We start from the raw sequence: 23,614 nt of genomic DNA, 5'->3' as shown, positions 1-23,614 counted from the left end.
CTGACTGACTGGTAGGCAAAGGGAGGCATCGGTAGGTTACTTTTCCTTGCTCGACATTGTGCATTTTCTATATAAGTTTGCAGCGTGAAGATCGCGGTGGCGGAATTGAAGTGCTGATTTTTGAGGTGGAAGTGATAAATGTTGTTTAACAATCCTGATATTTGTTTTACGGTTCGGGTTTTTATGTTAATGTCGGTGTATTTTATGTATTATAGGTCCATAGGATATAGGATGTTCACATCGTTTGTCCTGCATGACGAGATTGAATTAATAATGTCCTACTGTTATAGACCAAGCGAACCGCGGGCTTTGTGAAGGAATACAAATTAAAACATCCTCAATGTAATGAATATATTCCTTCGGAGTAATATATTCCATTGCCACATTTTTGTTAGAAGGGTTTTTGCTATACTTTTAGGGGTATTTTTAGGTGTCTTGTAACTTAAAAACATGGTTTTGTTTCCTGAACTTTGGGATGATACAAAACTTTCTTTAGCATGACATCCTTCAATTTATCTGAAGCAGTGGTGGGATTCAAAAAAATTTCCTATTTACTAGTTTACTCCGTGGGTGTGGCAGGGGAAGGATACTGTAAAATCTCCATTACTAACCTGCTTTCCCTCCGTTCTGTGCAGGGCAACAAAAGAAGACCCAGCCCATCAGCTGGGACTCGGGAGGCTTGCCGGCTCTCTGAACTACTCAAAATTTCCGCTACCAGTTCTCTAGAACTGGTCACAACCTTCTGAATACCACCTCTGATCTGAAGGATGTAGAAGACACAAAGAATAAATACGTGAATGAGATTGTAATAATTATGAAACATTTTTCATCATTATTTGCCAAAATATGGCATGGATTTAATGTATTGAAATGATATTACATAATAGAGGCACTATTATTAATCAGTATGCTTGATACATGTCAGCATACAAAAATTAAATATACAATTAAGACTAGTTCTATTGCTTATGCATTATATTTCTTTTAGGAACATTGCTACTGGAATGACTAGGAAATGGAATGTACCATCATATGAAAAGGTTGTTTGTAGTTTGTAGTTTATACCAACAACAGAACTTCAATTAAAGAGCCTGCAATAAAGTACTAGAGATGATCCAGTTTTGAAGTAAGTTTCTTTAGATGTGGGAAAGAAATGTAATTAATGTAAAACTTCCAGGTATTTATCCCTCAAATTTATTACTCAGATATTTGGGTTTGATATACTAGAAGTCTGATGAACAAGCAGATCAAACAATTTATAGCACATTTCCCATAGTTACAGTTGCTTCAGCATAGTAATGCCAAATAACTAAATTTTCATTCTTGACATTTCCAATACACTTTGCATAAAAAGCTGCAGATATTTAACAGAAACAGATAACAGATAATCAGAGTTGGAAGGGACCTTATAGATCATCTAGGCCAACCCCCCGCACAAGCGGGAGACCCTACACCATTTCTTACAAATGGCAGTCCAACCTCTTCTTAAACGTCTCAAGTGATGGTGCTCCCACAACTTCTGAGGGCAAGCTGTTCCATTGATTGATTGTTCTCACTGTCAGAAAGTTTGTCCTTATTTCCAGGTTAAATCTCTCCTTGTTCAGTTTCCATCCATTATTTCTTGTCTGGCCTTTGGGTGCTTTAGAAAATAGCTTGAATCCTTCCTCTCTGTGGCAGCCCCTCAAATATTGAAAGACTGCTATCATGTCTCCCCTGGTCCTTCTCTTTACTAGACTAACCAAGCCCAGTTCCTGCAACCGTTCTTCATTTCTAAGATAAATTTAGTAGTCATTTATTCCAAATTTCTAGAAATCCAGTACTTGGAAGATAAATCTTCTGCCATGATTATTGCTAAGGTAAAATATTTAAACAATCAGATTTGATAGTTGGGATGGGGTAGTCTGTATCATACTTTGGCATGGCCTTTATGGGAGTCCATGTAACATTAGAAAATGTTTTTCTGTTCTGAAAAGATTTACATTATACTCTATTTTGTGAAGTTTTAATGCTTCTCATATGTAGTTGCTCTTTCTTCTTTACTTTTGGACTAAGGAAGAAGTCCCTTTATCTTATTTGCTCTCCTTAATTCTTCTGAAAGAGAATACAGAATACAACTTCTGGGCAGTGAACTAAGGGCAACTCTAAATAGTCTTCCATTCTCCTTCCATCTGTTGGTCAAGCCAATTTCTAAAATTCCAGGCTGGCTTGTAGTAGGTTGGCAACGAATCATACTATTGTTTAGCCTTAACTATTTTAACTATGGTCATGACAAGACCTGGTTGGTCATTCCCTTGCTTCTCAATTTTTCCATTCATGTAGGGAAAGCAAGCCTTGCTGGTTGTCTGCAGTGTTTGCCTTTATCTGTCAGGGATTGTTCCCTGTTCGCTCTTCTTTCTGCCTTTCTTTGCTTTCCCAGATTTTTACACACAGGGATACATTCAGACACCCCTCCTATCTTGTGATGGGGGCAAGTGTGGTTCAAGGTACATCCATTATGAAAGCCTAAGTCCAAGTGTTGTATTCATTGAAAGTGGGCTTTTATAGGTTAATAACACAACGTGCTATGAAGCGTAGACCCAGTTTGGCATCAGGCTAGCAACCATGAGCTCTGTACTTGCCTTAAAGACAAAGCAAGTGGGGTGATTTCAGGCTTTGAGTCACTCTTGCTCAGCCCTATGAAAGAGGCAAAGGCAACCCACTTCCAAAAACATTGCCAGGAATACTGCAGGGATTTCTCCTGGCAGTTACTCAAGAGTCAAACATTTTCCAGCTCAGGTTGGAAAGCAACAGTTTTGAATCAAAGCTGGAAAACATGGTTGTTGAAGGAAGACAAGTCAGTGGTCCATTACATACTGGCGATGAGCCAAACAGAAAGTACAAAACTGCTGTCTCTCTTGCACAAGAGAAATGGTGAAATGGTGAAACCACAGCAAGCTAATTTGTCTACTCCTCTTGTTATTTTGTTCTTCATGCAATATTAAGCGAGGGAGGAGTACAAAGGATGCCAGGTTTAAGCATTTTCTTTCTTTCTGCAAGACTATTGGCTCCCTCATCCTCTTCCTTTGGGCAATGCAAGCACAGAGGAACCAGATTCAAAGGGATCCCCTTTCCCTAAGATTCTCCCTCGATGGATCCTACTCACACTACTTTCCTACTACAGGCAGAAACGAGATAAGAGCGGGTTCAGTGAGCGATCGCACAACTGAACCGGAATCTTAAGCCAAACGAGAGAACCGTTCCAAGTTTGCTTCTCGGTAGCCCCAGAGGCTCAATCTTCCCTCCTTATAGAGCAGGGCTCTTCAAACTTGATGGCTTCACGGCTTGTAGACTTCAACTCCCAGAACTTCCCTTGTTATAGAACCTGAGCAGCAACAGCGAGTTGGGGAAGGATGCCAGGTGTTGGCGTCTTGCTTTCCCGTGGATCGGGTAGAACTCGAAGCAATTCCTCGACCGTGAAAGGGGAGCGAAGGGAAGCGATGCGAAACCAAAAACTCCCACGGGCTGAGCTGACCCTTCCTCGGGTTGTTACCTTCGTCTCGCTCCGCCCCTTGCGCCAGACTTTTCCGTGACGCTCCCACTCCACACCACCCCAGGCGGATCGCCCCAGAGCCTAATGTTTTCTGACTGTCTTGTGAGCCCAGCCTGGAAAGAGAGGGGTGCAGACGGCCGATCTTGTCTTCCAGAATGGCCGGGGTGCTGAACTCGGACGGCGTTAGCGCTTTCTCTCCTCCCTTCGCTTCCTTTCACGGGGTGATGGAGTCGGCGGCGACGGCCGCGTGTACCTTGCTGTGTCCCGGAGCTTTCTGGCAACGCGTCTCCGGCCCGCAGGAGGAGAGGTTGCTGAAACAGATGAGCTACGCCATGGTGGGCTTTATATCTGTGACGGTAGTGTTCGTCCTCCGCCGGGCCGGGGCACCATACGGCCGCTACGCTTCAGCCTCTTACGGCTACCCTGTTCCTGCCACCCTGGCCTGGATGGTGCAAGAAGCGCCTGCCTTTCTTTTCCCTGGAATGCTCGGGCTGTGTAGCGGCGGTAACCGTCTCAGCTTTTGGCCCAACCGGTTTCTGCTAGGACTCTTCCTCGTCCACTACTTTTACAGGTTGGCGGGACTTTTATTTTGTCTTAAGTCTTTCTTTTTTATTTATTTATTTATTAATTTTGTGGCGCGCAGTGGAAAAATCTATTTTCAAAGGAATTTCTTGCTTGCTTTTTTTTTTTTTTTTTAATGGAGATGGTCTTTGACTGAGGTTTAACCAGAAACGGGACTGCTTAATTAGGTGCTATATAGAGACCAGTTTTATATAAAAAGATCAGCCAATATAACCCTAAACCATGAGGCTCTGGCCAATTATTTATAGGCAGAAACTCAAAAAGCGCCTTTGACAGAGAACATAGATGACAAAATCTATCAGAGATGGATTTGGTTAGGTCTGAAACTATCAAGCCAAACATCTGAAGTTAAATGCTGGCTTTATTTAAATCTTTTTTGATTGGAGTAGGATCATGCCTTTTTTTCTTGATTAGATTATTGTCCATGTATCTTTTCTTCATCCTTGTTACTTTATTCTTCAAAATGATAAAAATACAGTTCAGAAAAGAGCTCAGTCGTCAACAGTTGTGTATAAAAACACATTTTGAGAGGGGGGAAACTGACAAAAGAAACTCTGGATGGGTCTTGCACTAATTCATTGGGGCTTATTTATGGATGGCTTTCTATGGAGTCTCACAGATGGTTTAAAATTTCAAGGCATAATATTATAAGTGCCATTTGTAGTTTATGAGAAGTTACAGCCACCATATATTTGGCCGTCTGATAAAATTTTAAAATTCAGTTCATTCTTAGTATTGTGCATAGAAGATTGATAACTCCATATTATATGTTTGTTTGATTGACTGATTTCTATAGCCACCCTTCTCAGCAAATGCAGCTAAAAATTTAAAAACATATTACAATTAAAAACTTAAAACAATAAAAACAGTAAGAACCATTAAAACAATAAAAGACATTGCTTTAAGCATTAAAATGTTCTTAATTATAAAATCGCTTGTTTATTCATTTTTTATTTACTTCATCCTATTAAACATATATATGAATAATTATTGTGTTGGAAGCATAGATTGTTGTAATCTGTTTTGCACAATTATGCCCAGAGTTAATATACAGTTCTGCCTCTCCTACAGAGGCATGGCCGTTTGTGTTGCAAATTGGGGCACGTCAAATTTTTCAGCTTTCAATTTCCAAATATTGGGGGTGCTCAAAAGTTCTGACATGCTTTGAGGATTGTAAAGATATTTGTTACTTTAATGTAATTTAGATGTGCTTGGTAAATTACAACTTTTTAACATTTTGTTTAAACTTGTATCATGAGTATATTAGAGTGAGTAATGATACAACCCAAACATAAGATACCTAGATTTTGCAACTATACTAATTAAATATGTTATTAATAATTTTCACTATTGATGCATATAAACAATTGCTCATATGTAAGGCTCTTCTTCAAGGTATGGTGGATTTCTCAGATGTCAGGACTTGGGTGAACTTTCCACAGGTCCAAATTTCTTTACTAATGTTGCTCCACTTAGCTTCCCTGTCCAGTTTCCTGTTATGCTGCCTTTTTTGGGGGGGGGGGGGTCACTTGAGCAAATTCTTTAGATTATAGGGAACAAACAATGCCCTTTGAGTAATTATACTCAACAATGCCCTCAAGTAATTATATTATCTCCTTGTTTTGGCAGCCAAAAATGTTTGTTTTGCCTCCCAGCTGACCTATTTCCTCTATATGTAATTTTATGACATTTATTCTTCTGTTTCTAAATTTTCCCATGCTCCTCTGTTAGTGTTCTAAAATGTAAATAAATCTCTTTTATTTAAATTTCCACTCTGATTGCTTTTATGTGTACTATCTATTAAATAAGCAAGATAAATGTATTTCTCCAAAAGAAGCAAAATGTTGCTGTACTACGCATAAGCTTCACCCACAACTGGTTACTAATACTTCTTCTTGTTAGGAGATAGCTTTGTGTTGTTCATTTTATTGATTGTATTTTTATCGGTCAATGATTGAAATAGTTCTGTAAGTCTAGTCTAGCTGTATCAACATTTTGTCAGTATTACTACTGTTGTAGTTACTGCTGACAAGTTATTAAGCATCTTGACAATTGAAGCATTGGTTCACCCAAATGTTCTTGATATAGAAAATATTGTTATATACAAAGATATTGAATGAGAAGGGGGAACTTAAAAATAAACAAGAACTGAGCGATCAAGGGATTGATTTGACACAGTATTCACAACTGCAGATACATTCTAGATATGAGAAAGGTGCAAAACTATATGGACAGAATTAACAGAATTATAAATGAACAGGGATAGAAGAAAAACTGATTTGAAATGTATAGTTATTTACTACACATCAAACTGGAAGAGGAACAAGTAAAGGAAACAATGATAGTATGGGCAAAAAAAATTGGTTACATAATTGAACTAGATAAATGGCAAAAATTAGGAATTACAAATTAACAATGTCAACTGCATATAAAGAAAATTTATAGAAGTTGTTTCATAGCTGGCACTTTGCACCAGCGCTTCTGGCAAGGATGTTTAAAGATAAATCAGCTAAATGTTGAAAGTGCCACCAGATACCTGGGTCATAATATCATATGTGGTGGACCTGTTCAAAAGCAAAAAAAATATTGGACTGAAATACATACATGGTTTGAAAAAATGATAAAACAACATATTGATTTAAAACCAGAAATATTTTTACTGGGGATCCTACCCGAAGAATATAGTAAGGAAAATGCATATTTAGTTATTCACATATTGACTGCTGCCAGAATTGTATTTGCACAAAATTGGAAGAGTGAAGAGATACCTACAGATGAGAATCTCATTAGGAAAATACTAGAATGTGTGGAAATGAATAAATTAACATTGGCAATTAAGGAGAAAGAGCAAACTGAATATTACATGGTATGGGGTTTATTCTATCATTGGTTAAATAATAAAAATGGAAGTTAGAAATAGGGAAACAAAGTAAAGATGAGATGTGAAAAGAGATAAGTTAATATAATGGTTAACATGTGGAATACTATTATGTTAATATTGTATAATATAAGGTAAATAAAAAATCAGAAATAAAAGAACTGTATGAAACCAGAGACTAAATTTGGAATAATCTACAGAATTGGGCACTAAGTAGGCATTGGATAAAATGCTGGATTTACTTGGAATGGACAAAATTTAATGCTAAAACAACGGAAAAGAGAATAAAAAAAGAACTTTATAAAGTGGAAGTGATATAAAGCACCATCTAATGGTTAAAGTTATTTCCTCTTTTATGTTTTCCTGGAAAAATACTGGTCGTATAAATATGTGAAACAGAAAAGAAATGAAATGAAAGATTACTAGCATAACAAAAACCCCACAAAAAGTGAGGATTGCAGAAAAGTATAAATGAATGTAATATTTTGGGACTGTTTGGTATTGATTGTGACAAGAAAACAGAAGAAAGAGAAATTGAGATAAACAGAGATTTTTGGCAAGGGACATAACAGAAAAACTTGACTTTTAATAAAATAAAGAATAATTCAAGAAATGGAAGAAATAAGCAAAGAATTTAAATCGGAACTGCAAACTGTAGAGGAATGTTAAAAGAAAGAATGAGATTATTGAATATATTTGTTGGCAAAGTAATGGTGTTGCAGCTAGTAGAAGAACAAAGGAAGCCCAGAGAGGAGGAGTTAAAGGAGAAGGAAAGCAGCCCAGACGAATATGGAGAACAAGATCCATTGTCAAAAGACATAAAAGGACTTAAAGTAGAGATATTGATGACAGAGGCAACAAATAAAAGAGAAAACACTCCCAAGACTAAGCAGAAGAAGAAGGAAGTCTACAAGAAGAAGCCCCCAAAAAGAGAACAGAGAAGGGCGGGGGGAAACATGGCTGATAGACAGAGGGAAATAAAAAATAATATCAGAAGGAAAAAAGAAGAAAGACCAAGGAAATCTAGAAAAGGGAAAGCTGGCTAAAATTAAAAGGAAAGACAAGGCTGTGAGATTGAGAGATAAGGGTTAGGGATAGTATAGGGGGGATAACACATGGGAATGTATATTGGTATTTTTCCCTTCTTTTTACTAGAAATAATAGATAGGGGAAATTTGAAGTTTAAAACTTGTTGGGAAATATTTTAAGATTATATAACTATATATATATAATTGTATATGAATTTTACTGTTATGAATCCTTTCCTTTTTATATATACATATCCTAAAATATGTAATTGACTATTTAAATGATATTAGAAAAACAGAGAATATGATAAATTTGGGGAAAGTCAAAATGTGAAGTATAGGCTATGGAAACCAAAAGGGAAATTTAGCTTTCTGGTTTTTTTTTCTTTGTTGGGACAGATGAAATAGAAAATGTAATTGATTATATAAAGGATATGAGAAAATAGAAAATATGATAAACTAGAAGGGATCATATGGAAATACAAAGTATTTTTGATGTTTAAAAACAGGGGAATGGAAACTTATTAAAATATATAGATAAACTTTGGCTAAGTGGTATATAGACTGAGGGGAGATACCATGTGGATCCTAAATATATTAGTTTTATTTTATTTTTACTCTAAAAAGATTGTTCATTATATATCAGCCTAGAGAAAATTAAGGATGATAATGATGTATAACGTAAAATAAAATAGGTGGTAAGCTGAAAATGGAAATAATAGGGGATAAAGAATTGAAAATATATGTGTGGATGAAATGATATTGATATTGAATTAATGAATTGAAATATGAAATGAGAATTTATTTAAAGATAAATGACATGGATAATGACATGAGGTGATACTATATAAGATAGATGGAAATGTAAGTATGATTATGTATAAATGTTGTAATCTGGAACTACGTTGTTCACGTGAAGAGATATGTAAAAAATAAAAAAAACTTTTTGGAAAAAAATATTGTATACTCATTGTAGTATAATTATTAGGTGGACATTACTATGTAGAATTACATTACATTACATTGTAGAATTAATATGTAATGAAGGATGTTGTAATTTTGATTATTGTTTAACAAAGATGTTTGTACCCAGAAAACACACTGTTCAGTTGAAATGGAATGATTGTATTAAAAATTAAAAAAATATTTTAAAAAAGAATATATTCAGTCATGAGAATGTAAATTGTGGGTGCTCCATCACTGGAGGTTCTCCACTCCTCTACTCATTGCAGAATACCTTATGCCACCAGACTTGAAATTCTAGACCTAGAAAATCTAGAGCTATAATGCCTTCGGTCCGATCTAAATATACTACAGTATATAAAATTATATATTGCAATGTCCTACCTGTCAATGAATACTTCATCTTCAACCATAACAATACAAAAGCACACAATAGATACAAACTCAAGGTAAACCACACCAAACTTGATTGCAGGAAATACGACTTCAGCAACAGAGTGGTCAATGTCTGGAATACTCTACCTGACTCTGTGGTTTCTTCCCCAAACCCCAAAAACTTTAACCTTATACTGTCTGCTATTGATCTCATCCCTTTCCTAAGAGGTCTGTAGGGGGCGTGCATTAGCTCACCAACGTGCCTACCGTCCCTGTCCTATTGTTTCTTTTTATTTTTCTTATATGTATCCATTTCATGTATTCATAACTATGTTTATACTTATACCTGTTATCTTATAATCGCTTGATAAAATAAAATAAATAAAATAAAATAAATAAATTTAAAATAAACTTTATTAAAGATTAAAAAGAAAAATATATACAATGTATAAGATACAATGTATAAGATGCAAATGAAACCAATATCCAAATACAAATATAAACATAAAACATATACTTCTAATCAGCTAAGATGGTGTGATCATTTATTGAAAACAATTTTACTAATATTCATTTTCTATTTTTGGTAAATGCTCTTAATCTAACCACTTCATTTTTCAAATCCTTATCTTTTAATTTCCTGTTTTTTCTTCTTAATCTAATTATACCATTTTTCCCAAGCTGTACTATATTTTGAGTCTACCTTATCCCTAAGTTTTTGTGTAAATAGGTCCATTTCAGCTCAGTCAATAACTTTCTGAATTATCAAATTATTTGTTGGCATTTGGTCATCCTTCCAGCATTGTGCCAACGCAATTCTTGCTGCCATGATTTTATGGAGAATTAAATATTCCGTTTCTTTTGCATAGTCCCCTTTTAACATTCCCAACAAAAATATTTCTGCCTTAAATTCTAGTTGTATATTTGTAATTTCTTTTATCCAAATTCTAATTTTTTTCCAATACTTTTTACTTTTTGGGCAAAGCCACCAAGCATGAAAGAAGGTACCCCTCATTTGCTTACATTTCCAACAAGTCCGATTTAAGTTTGGGTACATATTCGCTAACCTTGAAGGCGCTAGATACCACTGGTAACACATTTTGTATTGGTTTTCTTTATAAACAACCGATTTTGTTATTTTATAATTTTGTTTCCAGACTTTTTTCCAATCTTCCAGATTAATGTTGTGCCCTACATTCCTTGCCCATGCAATCATTGGACTTTTAACTATTTCTTCTGCCATTTCAAATTCTAATAGATAATTGTACATTTTAGAAATTAATTTTTCATCTGTTCCCTCTAATATTTTATCTAATTGGTTCAGTTTTACCTCAATTCCAAATTCTTCTATACCTTTTTTATATCTCATCTTAAATTATAAATACGGCCACCACTCTATTTTCATCCCTTGTTCTCTAAGTTCTTGGTTCGTCTTTAATCCTCGGGAATTTAGGACATCATAATATCTCATCTTTCTTCCAGTTTCTAAAGCACTGGGGTGGAACAGTGCCTCCGTGACTGATACCCACCCTGGAATCTTCATATAATGTTTATGTTTAATCTCTTTGCACACTTTCAATAATGAGCTTCGAATTACATGTCTATTAAAGTGTGTATATCTCTTATTTCCAGGGTTCCACATGAAGGCATGCCACTCCGCCTCGAGGTCGTGCCCTTCTAAGGTTAAGATTCTTTTATTTCTCAGATTGGCCCATTCTTTAATCCATGTTAAGACCACTGCTTTATAGTATATTTCCCAGGCGGGGAGTCCAAATCCACCTCTGCATCTATTATCTTGTAGTGAGCTTAATTTTATTCTCGCTTTTTTTCCTGACCAAATAAATTTCATGGTAATTTTGTTTAATTCATTAAAGAATTTTTAATCTAATTTAATTGGAATGGTTTGAAAGAGAAATAGTATTCTTGGCAAGATGTTCATTTTGATCGTCCCTAACATTGATAATTGTAGTCTCCCCCATTTTTCCAAATCCTTTTTTATTTCTAATACCAATTTTACATAATTACCTTCTTTTATTATTGAACATTTTGCTGTGAGCTAAATTCCTAGATAATTTTTTTAACAATTTATATACCCATTGCTTCTACTAATTTCTTTTTTTGTTTCTCTGTTAAACTTTTTGTTATCACTTTGGTTTTGTCCTTATTGATTATTAAACCTGCCACTTCTCCGTATCTCTCTATCTCTTTAATTAAATTTGGTCCAGATTTAATTGGTTCTTCTATGAAGAATACAAGGTCATCTGCAAATGCTTGGCCCTTGTATTCTTGTTTAATTTTTAGTCCTTTTATTTCCAAATTCTGTCTAACTCTCCTCAACAAAATTTCTAGTGTCATGATAAAGAGCAGAGGTGAAAGTGGACATCCCTGCCTGATTCCTTTTCCTATTTCAAATGAATTTGTCGTTTCTCCATTAATTATTATCCGGTCTTTTTGGCTTGAATATATTGACTCTATTTTTTTCAAATTTATCCCTGAATTTCATCTCCTTTACTTGTTGTCTCATAAATTGCCAATTTACTTTATCAAAAGCTTTTTAGGCATTCAGAAAAACTGGTGCAGCCTGTTTTTTCTGGATGCACCTTGTAATACCCAAGCCTAGTTGAAAATTACAGGCCAATCTCCTTATGCTGCGTCACCTGTAAAGTCATGGAATCAATTATTAACCAATCCATCATCCTTCACTTAGAGACAAATAACCTACTCTCCAATAAACAATTTGGTTTCAGAAAAAAACTATCCTGTAATCTGCAACTCTTACACTGCAAAAACATATGGACGACACAACTCGACCAGGGCAAAACAATAGACGCAATCTACATAGACTTCTGTAAAGCCTTTGATTCAGTGGTACACGACAAACTACTCCTAAAAATAAAATCCTATGGTATCTCTGGACAACTGAATAACTGGATAGAAGCATTCCTGTCAAACAGACAACAAATGGTCAAAATCGGGAGCGTCCTATCAAATCCAGTACCTGTCAATAGTGGTGTTCCCCAAGGCAGTGTTCTAGGACCAACTCTCTTCATACTCTACATAAACGACCTCTGTGATCATATTAAGAGCAATTGCGTTCTCTTCGCTGATGATGTAAAGCTGTTCAATACCACAGACAATACTGCTACCCTACAAAAAGATCTTGACTATGTATCAGAATGGTCAAACAAATGGCAACTTCAAATCTCAACAAATAAATGCTCTGTCTTACATATTGGCAAAAAAAATCAGAAAATAAAATACAAGCTGAATAGTCAAGATCTTGTTGATGACCCAAGCTCTGTAAAGGACCTTGGAATACTCACCTCTAATGATCTAAGTGCTAGAGCACACTGCAACTACATAGCCAAAAAGGCATTAAGAGTTGTTAACCTAATCCTACGTAGCTTTTTCTCTGGTAATATCACACTACTAACCAGAGCATACAAAACATTTGCTAGACCAATACTCGAATACAGTTCATCAGTCTGGAACCCTCATTACGTATCTGATATTAGCACAATTGAGAAAGTCCAGAAATATTTCACAAGAAGAGTTCTCCACTCCTCTACTCGCTGTAGAATACCTTATGCCACCAGACTTGAAATTCTAGAACTAGAAAACCTTGAATTACGCCGTCTTCGGTCTGACTTAAGCATGGTATACAAAATCATACATTGCAATGTCCTACCTGTCAAAGAATACTTCAGCTTCAACCATAACAACACAAGAGCACACAATAGATACAAACTCAAAGTAAACCGCACCAAACTTGATTGCAGGAAATACGACTTCAGCAATAGAGTGGTCAATGTCTGGAATACTCTATCCGACTCTGTAGTTTCTTCCCCAAACCCCAAAAACTTTAACCTTAGACTGTCTACTATTGACCTCACCCCTTTCCTAAGAGGTCTGTAGGGGGCGTGCATAAGCGCACCAACGTGCCTACCGTCCCTGTCCTATTGTTTCTCTTATTCTTTTATTTTTCTTATATGTAACCATTTCATGTATTCACAACTATGTATACATTTATACTTATTATCTTGTAAACAATTGGCAAATCAAATAAATAAAATAAATAAATAAATAAAATATCTAGTACTGTCCTTGTTATTTTTTAGTTGTCTTGTTGGAAGAAAACCATTTTGATCTGTGTGTATATATCTACTTAATATTTTTTTCAATCTATCAACCATTATATTCATAAATATTTTGTAATCGGCGTTCAATAAAGAAATTGGTCTATAATTTTTTATGTGGGTGGTATCTGCGCTCTCCTTCAGTATTAATGTAATATATGCTTCTCTCCACAACATTGGTGGCTTTGCCTCTGTAAGTACTTCATTATAAATTTCTAAAAGGATTGGATCAAATATTTTACCTAAGTTTTTATATAATTCTGCAGGTAATCCATCTGTTCTGGGGGTTTTGTTGTTTTTTTGTTTACTAATTGCCTCTTTAAGTTCCTCCTTAGTGATCTCTTCATTTAATCTTTCCCTTTCTTCTTCTGTTAGTATTGGAATATTTTCTTCCTCTATATCCTGTTTGATTTTCTCTTTACTTATATCTTCTTGTTTATAGAGTTTACTAAAATATTCCAGTATTTCTTTTTTCTTTTCCATATTGTTTTGTATCTTTCCCTCCTTATCTTGTAATTGTTGAATTCATCTCTTTTCTTTTTCCTTCCTTAACTTATATGCCAGCCACCTTCCCGGTTTATTGGCATTTTCAAAGTAGTTTTGCTTTACTAATTTCAATGCTCTTAAGTTTCTTTCCTGTTCTAATATGTTCAGTTTATGTTTAGCTAAATAATATTTATTTATGATTTGCTCGTTCTCTGGTGTTAATTGCGCTTGTCTTTCCAATTTTCCAATCTCATTCTGTAACTCATTACTTTCTTTTTTTTTTTTCTTCCTGGCATTGTATGCAATTGTTAATCCTCTTAAATAGGCTTTTGTTGTGTCCCACAAATTCTGCAGAGAGGTGTGTTCTTTTGTATTTACTTCAAAAAACATTTCTAATTCTCTTTTTAATTTTGCTAAATATTCTTTATCTCTCAGAATTTGTGGGTTCAACCTCCATCTCCCTCTTTGTTTTAATTGGCCTTTCCATGTTACTGTTAGGGGATTATGATCTGCCCATATATTTGGTACTATTTCTATTTGCACTATGTCTTTCATTAGAGTTTTGCTTATCTATGCCATATCAATTCTGGACCATGATTTATGGGGAATGGAATAAAAGGTGAACTGTTTTTCTTTTAGGCTATATATTCTCCATATATCTATTAAATTTTGTTCTTCTGCCATATTAAAAAATGTTTTTGGAAGAGTGATCTTTTTTTTCTTTTTTTTACTCGTGCTTTGATAGTCTTTTTTTTATGTCCGTGACTGTGTTAAAATCTCCTATCATACAAATATTTTCTTTACCTAATTCTAAATTTTTTTCATTTATTTTTTTATAGTAAGTATCTTGTTTATTAGGGGCATAGATTGCAATGAGTAAGAATTTTCTCTGTTCCCATACAACTTCTAACATTAATGTTCTCCCCACTGAATCTGCATATGGTACTTCTGTCTCTATTCCTTATCTAACATAAATTGCTACCCCTCTTTTTTTTCTTGTGCTAGTGCTGTATAAAGTTTTCCTAATTTATTATATTGTAAATATTTTTATCCTGAGTTCTAATGTGTACCTTCTGTAGGCGGTACACATTTTTTGTTTTGCCAATTTCTTAAAAGTTTGGTTCTGTTTCGATGGAAAATTAAGTCCTTTTATATTTATTGACAGTATTTTCAAATTGTTTTCCATTTTCCTTCTTTGCTGCTATTAACTAGTTCCTGTTGTTCCTGTTTGTGCCCTTGTTCTTACTCTGTTCTCTTCTTGTGGTCTTTCTTCTTTTTTCTTTTCCTCTTCTTCCTGCTCTTTTCCATTCTTTTCCAATTGTTGGTCAGCTTGGCTGGCCGATTCCAGTTCTTCTCTGTTACTACCGAGTTCTTCTGTGCCTATCAGTTGGGTGTAGAAGTGTTGTGCTTTCTCCAAAGTATCTGTCTTAATCTTCTTCCCTTGCCATGACACCAACATTCAGGAGATTTTCAAGAAGAAACTGGACAGCCATTTGTCTGGAATAGTATAGGGTCTTCTGCTTGTACAATATGCATCACATACTTCAGAAACTTAAATATTAGTGGTGTGTGTGTGTGTGTGTGTGCATGCGCATGTATATGTATGTATGTATGAGTATTTACTATTAATGTTTCATCTTTTGAGTTTTTTGAAATGGAAAGTGACCTAATGATAGAGTTTTGCTTTTGAAAATATGCCTGTGCAAATGTGTGTGTGTGAATTACTGTATATTTCTGCAATGTTCAAAATTATAATTAAATAAAAAATTTATTTTTCATATTCCAGATCATTCATCTTTCCTTTCATAATCCGTGGAGGAAAATCAACACCATTTTTTGTATTTGTGTCAGCATTTATATTCTGTTTATATAATGGGTATTTGCAAGGCCGAAGTTTAACTAATTATGCAGAATATTCATCCAACTGGCTAACAGAACCACGTTTCATTCTTGGTGAGCCAATTCAAGTAATACGTGTATGTCAGACTCAACAATTAATCTTTGTTTCTTATACTGAATGGCTTAAGCTATGCTTTTTTTCTTTTGCTCAAACTGAAATAGTACCTTCTTGAGAAATGAATTCCCACTTATTACTGTATTGAAGCAGAAGTCTTGGAGAAAGAAGTGATTCATTATTTTTTTAGCTATTTAAGTAAACAGAACATGTAGTCGCAACATATTTTCCCCAGTGTTATTTCTTTTTGTGTTTCTGACCCACTCAAAATGACTTACATGGTGGCACTGTATCTTAATTTTATCTCTAAAACAACCGCTGAGGTAGGCTTTGTTGAACGAGAACAACTAATCTAAGAAATCCAGTGAGCAAAGAGATGGTAAGAGTGGGCAAGCAGTTGTATCTCTTAGCTACTATCTAGTGGAAGTTAGCATTGTTTATGAAGAGGCAACAAGTAGATCAGTGCTGCTGAAATGTTGAGAATAGAGGTGGTATTCATCAGGTTCTGACCAATTCTGGAGAACCGGTAGCGGAAATTGTGAGTAGTTCGGAAAACCAGTAAATACCACCTCTGACTGGAGATTTTACAGTATCCTTCCCCTGCCACGCCCACCAAGCCACGCCCACAGAACTGGTAGTAAAAAAAAATGAATCCTACCACTGGTTAAGAAGTGCATTTAGTTGGGCAAATCAGTATGGCAATTCTAATCTACAGGGAGTCCTTGCTTAAGGACCACAGACAGTTAGAACCAACAACTCTGTGGCTAAGTGATATGGTCGTTAAGAGGGACATCACATGAGCGTGACTTGCAATTTTACTGTAGGCTACTTTTAATCTGCTTGTTGGAAGCTGGCTTGTTAGAACTGCGCAAATGGTGATCACGTGAATGCGGGATGCTACAATGATTGCAAACACCTGCTGGTTGCCAAGTACCTGAATTTCAATCATGCGACTGCAGGGATATTGTGAAATGAAAGATGAAAGGACTGATCATAAAAGTTTTTTTCCAGTGTCATAATAACTTTGATCATTGCAAATCTGGGCCGCCATTCAGAGATAGAAGTATTTATTGGCCAAGGGTGATTGGACACATAATGAATTTGTGTCCAGTGCATAAGCTCTCAGTGTAAATACAAAGAACAAAATGATAAGTCATAGATCAGAGGTCTCCAAACTTGACAGCTGTAAGACTTTTGGATTTCAATTCCCAGAATTCCTCCTCCAGTCATGTTAGCTCAGGAATTTTGGGAGTTGAAGTCCGCAAGTCTAGGGGTCCCTATCATAGATCATAAATCATAAGAATGAAGGTAAATATATGTGTCTCAGGATAATGTTGCAGGATCCAATATGTGCTGTCAAAAATCATACACTAGGCTAGAACAACAACTGTTAAATCATAATGTACTAGTAGGAGAAGGCAATAGGAAAGATAAGAGATAAGAGAAGTGAGATCATAAGAAGGAGGATCATGAGAAGGGAGGATTACCGGTATTGAAAATATAATGTGAATGGAGAAAACAAGGAATCAAAGTTTTCCTGGAAGCAACAATCATTGGGACCTCTTGCCAAGCATGTAGTATTACAATTCAGAGACAACTCCTCTCAATTATATATATTACACAAGTCTGGGCAAGTGTCAGTTTCAGGACTTTGCTTTAAGTTGCTCAGTGAACCAGCCCAGTATAAAAAAGGGGAGGAAACGGCTGCAGAAGCTAAAGTTTCCATCTCCAGATTGTAGTACATACCTAAAGCAAAGCTTTAGATGGCAATTTGCACTGTTTTCTGTGCATGTTATGTGCTTGTTATGAAAAAGAACCTCACTACAGAAATCTGCCTTTTTTATGTCTCTGCCAAACTGCATGGGAAAACAAGCAAATGGCTCCAGTCTCATCAATATCTGGCAGGATTGGATGAAATTTTCATATCATCAATGCTGAGTTACTCATAATCAGTTTTGATTATTAATTGAACCAGAATTTAGAACTGCATAGGAACATTGTATACAGAACTGTCCTCAGCCTGGGTCTTCAATCAGATTGAATAGAGCCAATACAACCATTCATTTAGTGACAACCATTGCAGCATCTTCATGATGACATCATCAAAATTCAGATGCTTGGTAACTGGCTCATATTTATGATGGCTACAGTGTCCCTGGGTCATGTGATCCCCTTTGTGACCTGACAAGTAAAGTCAATGGGGAAGCCAAATTCACTTAACAACCATGTCACTCACTTAACAACTGCAGTGTTTCTCTTAACAACTGTGGCAAGCAACATCATAAAATGGGGCAAAACTCACCAACAACTGTTTATCAATGGAAATTTTGGGCTCAATTCATTGAACCATTTTCTCTAGCATATATACAACTTGACTACTTACATTATTATTTTTTTAAATAAATCCTACATTTCAGTTCATTGCTTTAATATGTTTATTCCAGGGATTGCAGCCTGGCTCAGTGGTCTCCTGATTAACATGCACTCTGATTATATTTTGAGAAACTTAAGAAAACCAGGGGAGACTGAATATAAAATCCCAAGAGGTATGGGTTGCAAATGTTTAATTAAAATTTAAATATGCTGCATTTAAATATTCTAATTATTATTTATTTAATGATTATTCTAATTATTGCTTGTCAAACTTAAATACCAATGTCCCTGTTAATTGCGATTGCTACATAAGTTAATTAAATAATCAGAAAGTATTATGCTTGCGAAGCAGAATCACCTTTGAGTTAATCTCCGTCCCTTATGACCTAGAGAGATACATCCATGTTGTTTTCCATGATATGAAAATGGTTTGCCATTGCTGTCTCATAGCATGATATTATAATTTTCTTATTTCTGGCTACCTTGTCCCATAGGGTAGTGAGTTCACAATATAACCCTGAAAAAAAAGAGTTGAAAACTCTGTTCATTGTAATCGCACCAGTATTTTCAGTTTAATGTAAAGATAGTCCTCTGTACACTTAGTGCCTATTCAAAGTTAAATGAACAAGACCCCACACGAAAAGCATTTATAATCTGGGTTCAAAGTCACTCCAGTTTCTTCCAAAATGTATGAGTAAGTTTATTTGGATTCTTCTTAAAGAGATGGGATCTCAAGATGTATATGTATGTTCAGCTGGATTCATGCATAACACTACAATGATTTGTTCATTAAATAACAATCTACTAGATCCACATAATTTGTTATAAACCATAGCATACAAAACACAGTGTTTGGGTTGGTTAGATCAGGGTCACCAACCTTTTGGACCTCAGGAACCACCAAACTCATACTTCTAAATCCTGAGGATCACTAATACATTTTTTTTTTTAAGGAAAGCCAGCCAGGCTTCTCCTTCCCTCCTACCCTTCCCCCTGCTCCCTTCCCCCAATGCAATCCTACTTTGGGACAAAGGAGAGTGCACTGGAAACGTGTGTTGGCATTTCCAAAACGCATTTCTCCGGCACTCACCCGCAATTCTTTGCGTTCTTCCAGGCCTGGCTTGCTGAGGGGGGAGACCAGCCCTGACATCTCTGCTGCCCCCCCCCCCAATGGCCCAGTGGTTGTGTTGACTAATTTTCTTGATTTATTTCATATTCACTATAGATGTGGTTGAAAAATATTCAAGACAATTCCAGTTTGCATTTGTTGAAGTATATAAAGCTTTATTTGCCAAGTCAATAATTCAACTGTATTTTTCTGTAGGAGGAATGTTTGAATATGTAAGTGGAGCTAACTTCTTTGGGGAGATTATTGAATGGTGTGGATTTGCTCTTGCATGCAACACAGTAGAAAGTACAGCTTTTGCCATCACTACATTACTGCTATTAGGAAGCCGAGCATATCGGCATCACCAGTGAGTTTCCAAAAATCATAATTTCTTTTAAATGTTCATTTGAGTTTATGTGATGATTGTTGCAGATACTTGCTGCCTATCTATCCTGAACTTATGTTTCTGGTAGAAATTAGTGGTACATTTATTCTTTAGTTTTTAAAGGAAAAAATAGTTAATGTAAACACTGGGTTCATCTAAGAATGTTGGTTGGTTTTTGAAAATTGTATTTTTTAATTAAAAGTACTTCTCAATAAAGATCAGTCATATAAAACCAGAATAAATCATCATATAAAACCTGAAACATCACTAGAAGCCAAAATAACAAGACTGATTTACTTTGTTCATGTCATGCATGCAAATTCACTGGAGAAGTCATTGTTGCTAGGAATTGTTAGTGGATCAAGGCAAAGGAGCAAGCAAAGAATACTCTGGGTTGATACCATCAAAGCTGTTACAAAGATGAACCTCCAACTCTGAAAGAAGCTGTGCTTGGCAGGGTAGCATGGAAAGCACTTGCCTATAAAGTCATCAAGAGTTGGACACAACCGAAAGGTTAAAACTACTACTAATTACCTTAAAAACACTATGTAATTTAGATAGCTCATTTGCAAGAACGTTCTTGTTAATATTCCAAAGTGAACCTGCCTGATTGAACACTTGAATAAAACTTTGAGATACATTGCAAAAAGGCCCACAAGATACCTCTGAGAACAGTGGAACATAGATGATATCCTGCCCCTTCCATGGGTATTATATGAGGGAAAACCAGTAAACTGTTATCTAGAGAAGGTCCCTAGAAATGATGTTTTATTGATGGATTTGTGTGGCCATACTTTCAAGTAAACAAGCTTGCCAAACAACCAGACTTTTGGTTTTGCTATACATATTTTTAAAATAATTAATATACAGCCATTAACTTCCCTGGTGAATTTGTTAGGTTCTATGCATTTAATGTGGAGGGAATGGAGTTATATAGAAACAAATGAAAGAAATGTGAACCAGATTTATAATCTTTTCTGAAAATTTAAAATTTCATAAATATCTATTTTAAATTGATGTTCCAACTTTCTATGTTGGATTATATCCTATAATTTCAGATCTGAGAACTGAGCAAACATTTCCTGATTAACATTAAAAATACTTTTGCAAATCTTTGCAAACATTATTATCAAGTGGTGGGATTCATTTTTTTTTAACTACTGGTTCTGTGGGCGTGGCTTGGTGGGTGTGGCAGGGAAAGGATACTGTAAAATCTGCAGTCAGAGGTGGTATTTGCCGGTTCTCTGAACTATTCAAAATTTCTGCTATCTGTTCTCCAGAACTGGTCAGAACCTGTTGATATACCAGTTATACCATATTTTAAATCAGCTATTACAGTTGCCTGTATTATTTTTCTTCTATTTGATGATTTTAACTGTTTTCATTTATACCTTCTATCTCTTTCCTTTGGTTATAATAGGGATTTATTCATTCACCTTTATTTTTTTGATGTTTGAACTTTTGAGACCTCTTATAATATTTTCCTGATACAAAATAAGCTTTTTAAATAACACTGGAAAGGTTTTATAAACTTCATAAATAAATCGGAAGAAATACTTTGGATCTTGGCTAAACTAATATCTTTCTGCTGTTCTTTGAAACTGTTATGCTGCTTTTTAGCTTTTCATAAGAACTGGAAAAATATGCCCTTGCTTTTAAGAGTTTGATTGATGCTGTGCTTCTTTAAAGCTTCCACTCATTAAACCAGCCACATCCTTTTTTCCAAAAGTCAAAAAGTCAGACTTCTTAAAAAAGGATCCTTTTGGTGATTTATACTGGTTTTTATTTGACTGTTAGCTCTTTTAATGCCATATGGGCCAAAAGGAAAGATATAAACAGAAAATCATAATAGTTTGTATTTAAAAAATAACTCATTTTTGTGATTGATAAGAAACATTCTATCATAATGTTACACACATTAATGTGAAAAAATACTTATTTACATTTCTTAAGAATTTGACATGTCTGAGTCAAACCATGTGTTCATTTACTTTTTTTTTCTTTTTCTTCAGATGGTATCTCAACAAGTTTGAAGACTATCCACGTTCCAGAAAAATTCTAATTGCATTTGTGTTCTGAATTCTGTCAGACTCTGTGCTTTGATTGTGTATAATGCACTACAATTGCAGGGGGCAGGGGATGTTAGCTAAAACAGGTTTTTTTTTAGATATTCCTAGGTAAATTCTTCACAATGCTAACATGCTATTGAGTGATGTGATGATTAATTTTCTTTTTTAATTGTCAGGGTAATCATGATTTAATAGCTGAACAGCTGCTGTAATACTGTAATGATGTACCGTATTTATCGGCGTATAACACGCACTTTTTTCCCCCTGAAAATAGGGGGCAAATGATGTATGCGTGTTATACGCCGATATAATGTTAAGAAGCCTTCGGTGAATGCTGCTGGGATCGGGGATCAAGGACACAAATGAAAGAAGGGGAGGGAGGAAGCAACCGAAGCCTGTCCTTCTCTCTGGGTCAGCTCTCTCAGTCGCTCTCTCGCTCCTCCACCAGCACAGGAAGAAACTGCTTCAAAGAAGCGGGGCGGGGGGGCTTTTCCTGTTGCCGCAGCTTCCCTGAAGCGCCCGTTTCTCCCCCACCCCCACCCCGTCCGCCCGCCCGCCCGCCCGCAGTGCTCCGTTCTGCCTGCCTGCCTGCCTTCGTTAATGGTTGAATCGGAACAGCTTCGGCTGAGTAAAAGAGGCGAATAGTTATTATTCTCAGCCGAAGCTGCTCCCAAACAACCAGAAACTAAGGCAGGCAGGCAGGCAGGCAGAATGGGACACTGTGGATTGAAGCGCGCGCGCGGGGTGGGAGTGGGGGTGAAACGGGCGCTTCGGAATAGCTGCGGCGACAGGAAAAGCCCCCGCTTCTTTGAAGCAGTTTCTTCCTTGGATGGTGGAGCAGCGAGAGAGCGAAGCCTCCTTCTCTTCTCTTCCCCCGGTCCTTGCAAAATTTTCTGCTTGAAACCGGTCCCTGGTACAAAAAGGTTGGGGACCACTGATTTACCTTATAAGTGGTAATAATATTAATAAAAAAAAAGTTCTGAGCTACCCTTATTTTGCTTCAAAGTTTTTATTTAGAAATTTAATTTTTTTTCCTGAAATTTCCCTCTTAAAATGAAGATGCGTGTTATACGCCTGTGCGTGTTATACGCCGATAAATACGGTAATTCTGGAATGAGGTTTCCTGTCTTAAGGAATGGCTCTGTTGAGGCATATTTCTTTCTCTGCCTCCATACTATAAATGCTATTTGCCTGTTTGTTCAAGGTCTGACTGAAAGTACTTGTATGTATGTATGTTTTTGTGGATAAAACCATTATATTTAAATACAAACCTATTTATTGCATTTGCTCCTGGGTTGTCTCATCTAGTCACATTGTGCACACTCTGACAATATTAAAATATAAAGCCAGCAGAAAACTCTGCTATTGATTATTAGTAGTTTGTTCCTGAATTTTGATAAGGAGAGGGAGCTCATGTTGTTATAAACATGAATTAGAAAGCCATTTCTGATATTAGAACATAGATTTTAAGATGGGGAGTTAAGATTGGAGTGGATATTAATATTAAATCTAAATAAAAAATAATACCTTGCAAACAGTTAATAAAGCATGTGTATAATACTATGCTTCTTGAGTTTGGTAGCCCACATGGAAAATTCAGCAACACAACCCAGCTTTTACATTTAGCAACATGTAAGCAAAAGATCATAGCGCAATATTAACTGTAGCAGTCTCTACAATACATATTTTTGCGTTTAGCAAAAAAAACAACAACCTGCGTGTTCACTCTAAGTGAATTAATATATCTA

The 23,614-nt window shown here is 35.7% G+C and overlaps 1 protein-coding gene across 1 annotated transcript; it reads left to right on the top strand.

The window, feature by feature from the left end:
• Positions 1–1,183: 1,183 nt before the first annotated feature.
• Positions 1,184–22,107, top strand: SRD5A1 (steroid 5 alpha-reductase 1). The gene is made up of 5 exons (XM_026672520.2): positions 1,184–4,100; positions 15,764–15,930; positions 18,376–18,477; positions 19,629–19,779; positions 21,810–22,107. The coding sequence occupies exons 1-5, from the start codon at positions 3,685–3,687 to the stop codon at positions 21,874–21,876; spliced, it is 903 nt and encodes a 300-aa protein (XP_026528305.1). The 5' UTR covers positions 1,184–3,684; the 3' UTR covers positions 21,877–22,107.
• Positions 22,108–23,614: the final 1,507 nt, after the last annotated feature.

This window comes from Notechis scutatus, chromosome 3 (genome assembly GCF_049901735.1).
Source record: "Notechis scutatus isolate UNSWTSFEM ecotype Mainland chromosome 3, rNotScu1.2, whole genome shotgun sequence".
Classification (NCBI taxonomy): Eukaryota; Metazoa; Chordata; class Lepidosauria; order Squamata; family Elapidae; genus Notechis; species Notechis scutatus.
The sequence above is the reverse complement of the archived record's forward strand: the minus strand, read 5'-3'. Positions and strand labels throughout refer to the sequence as shown.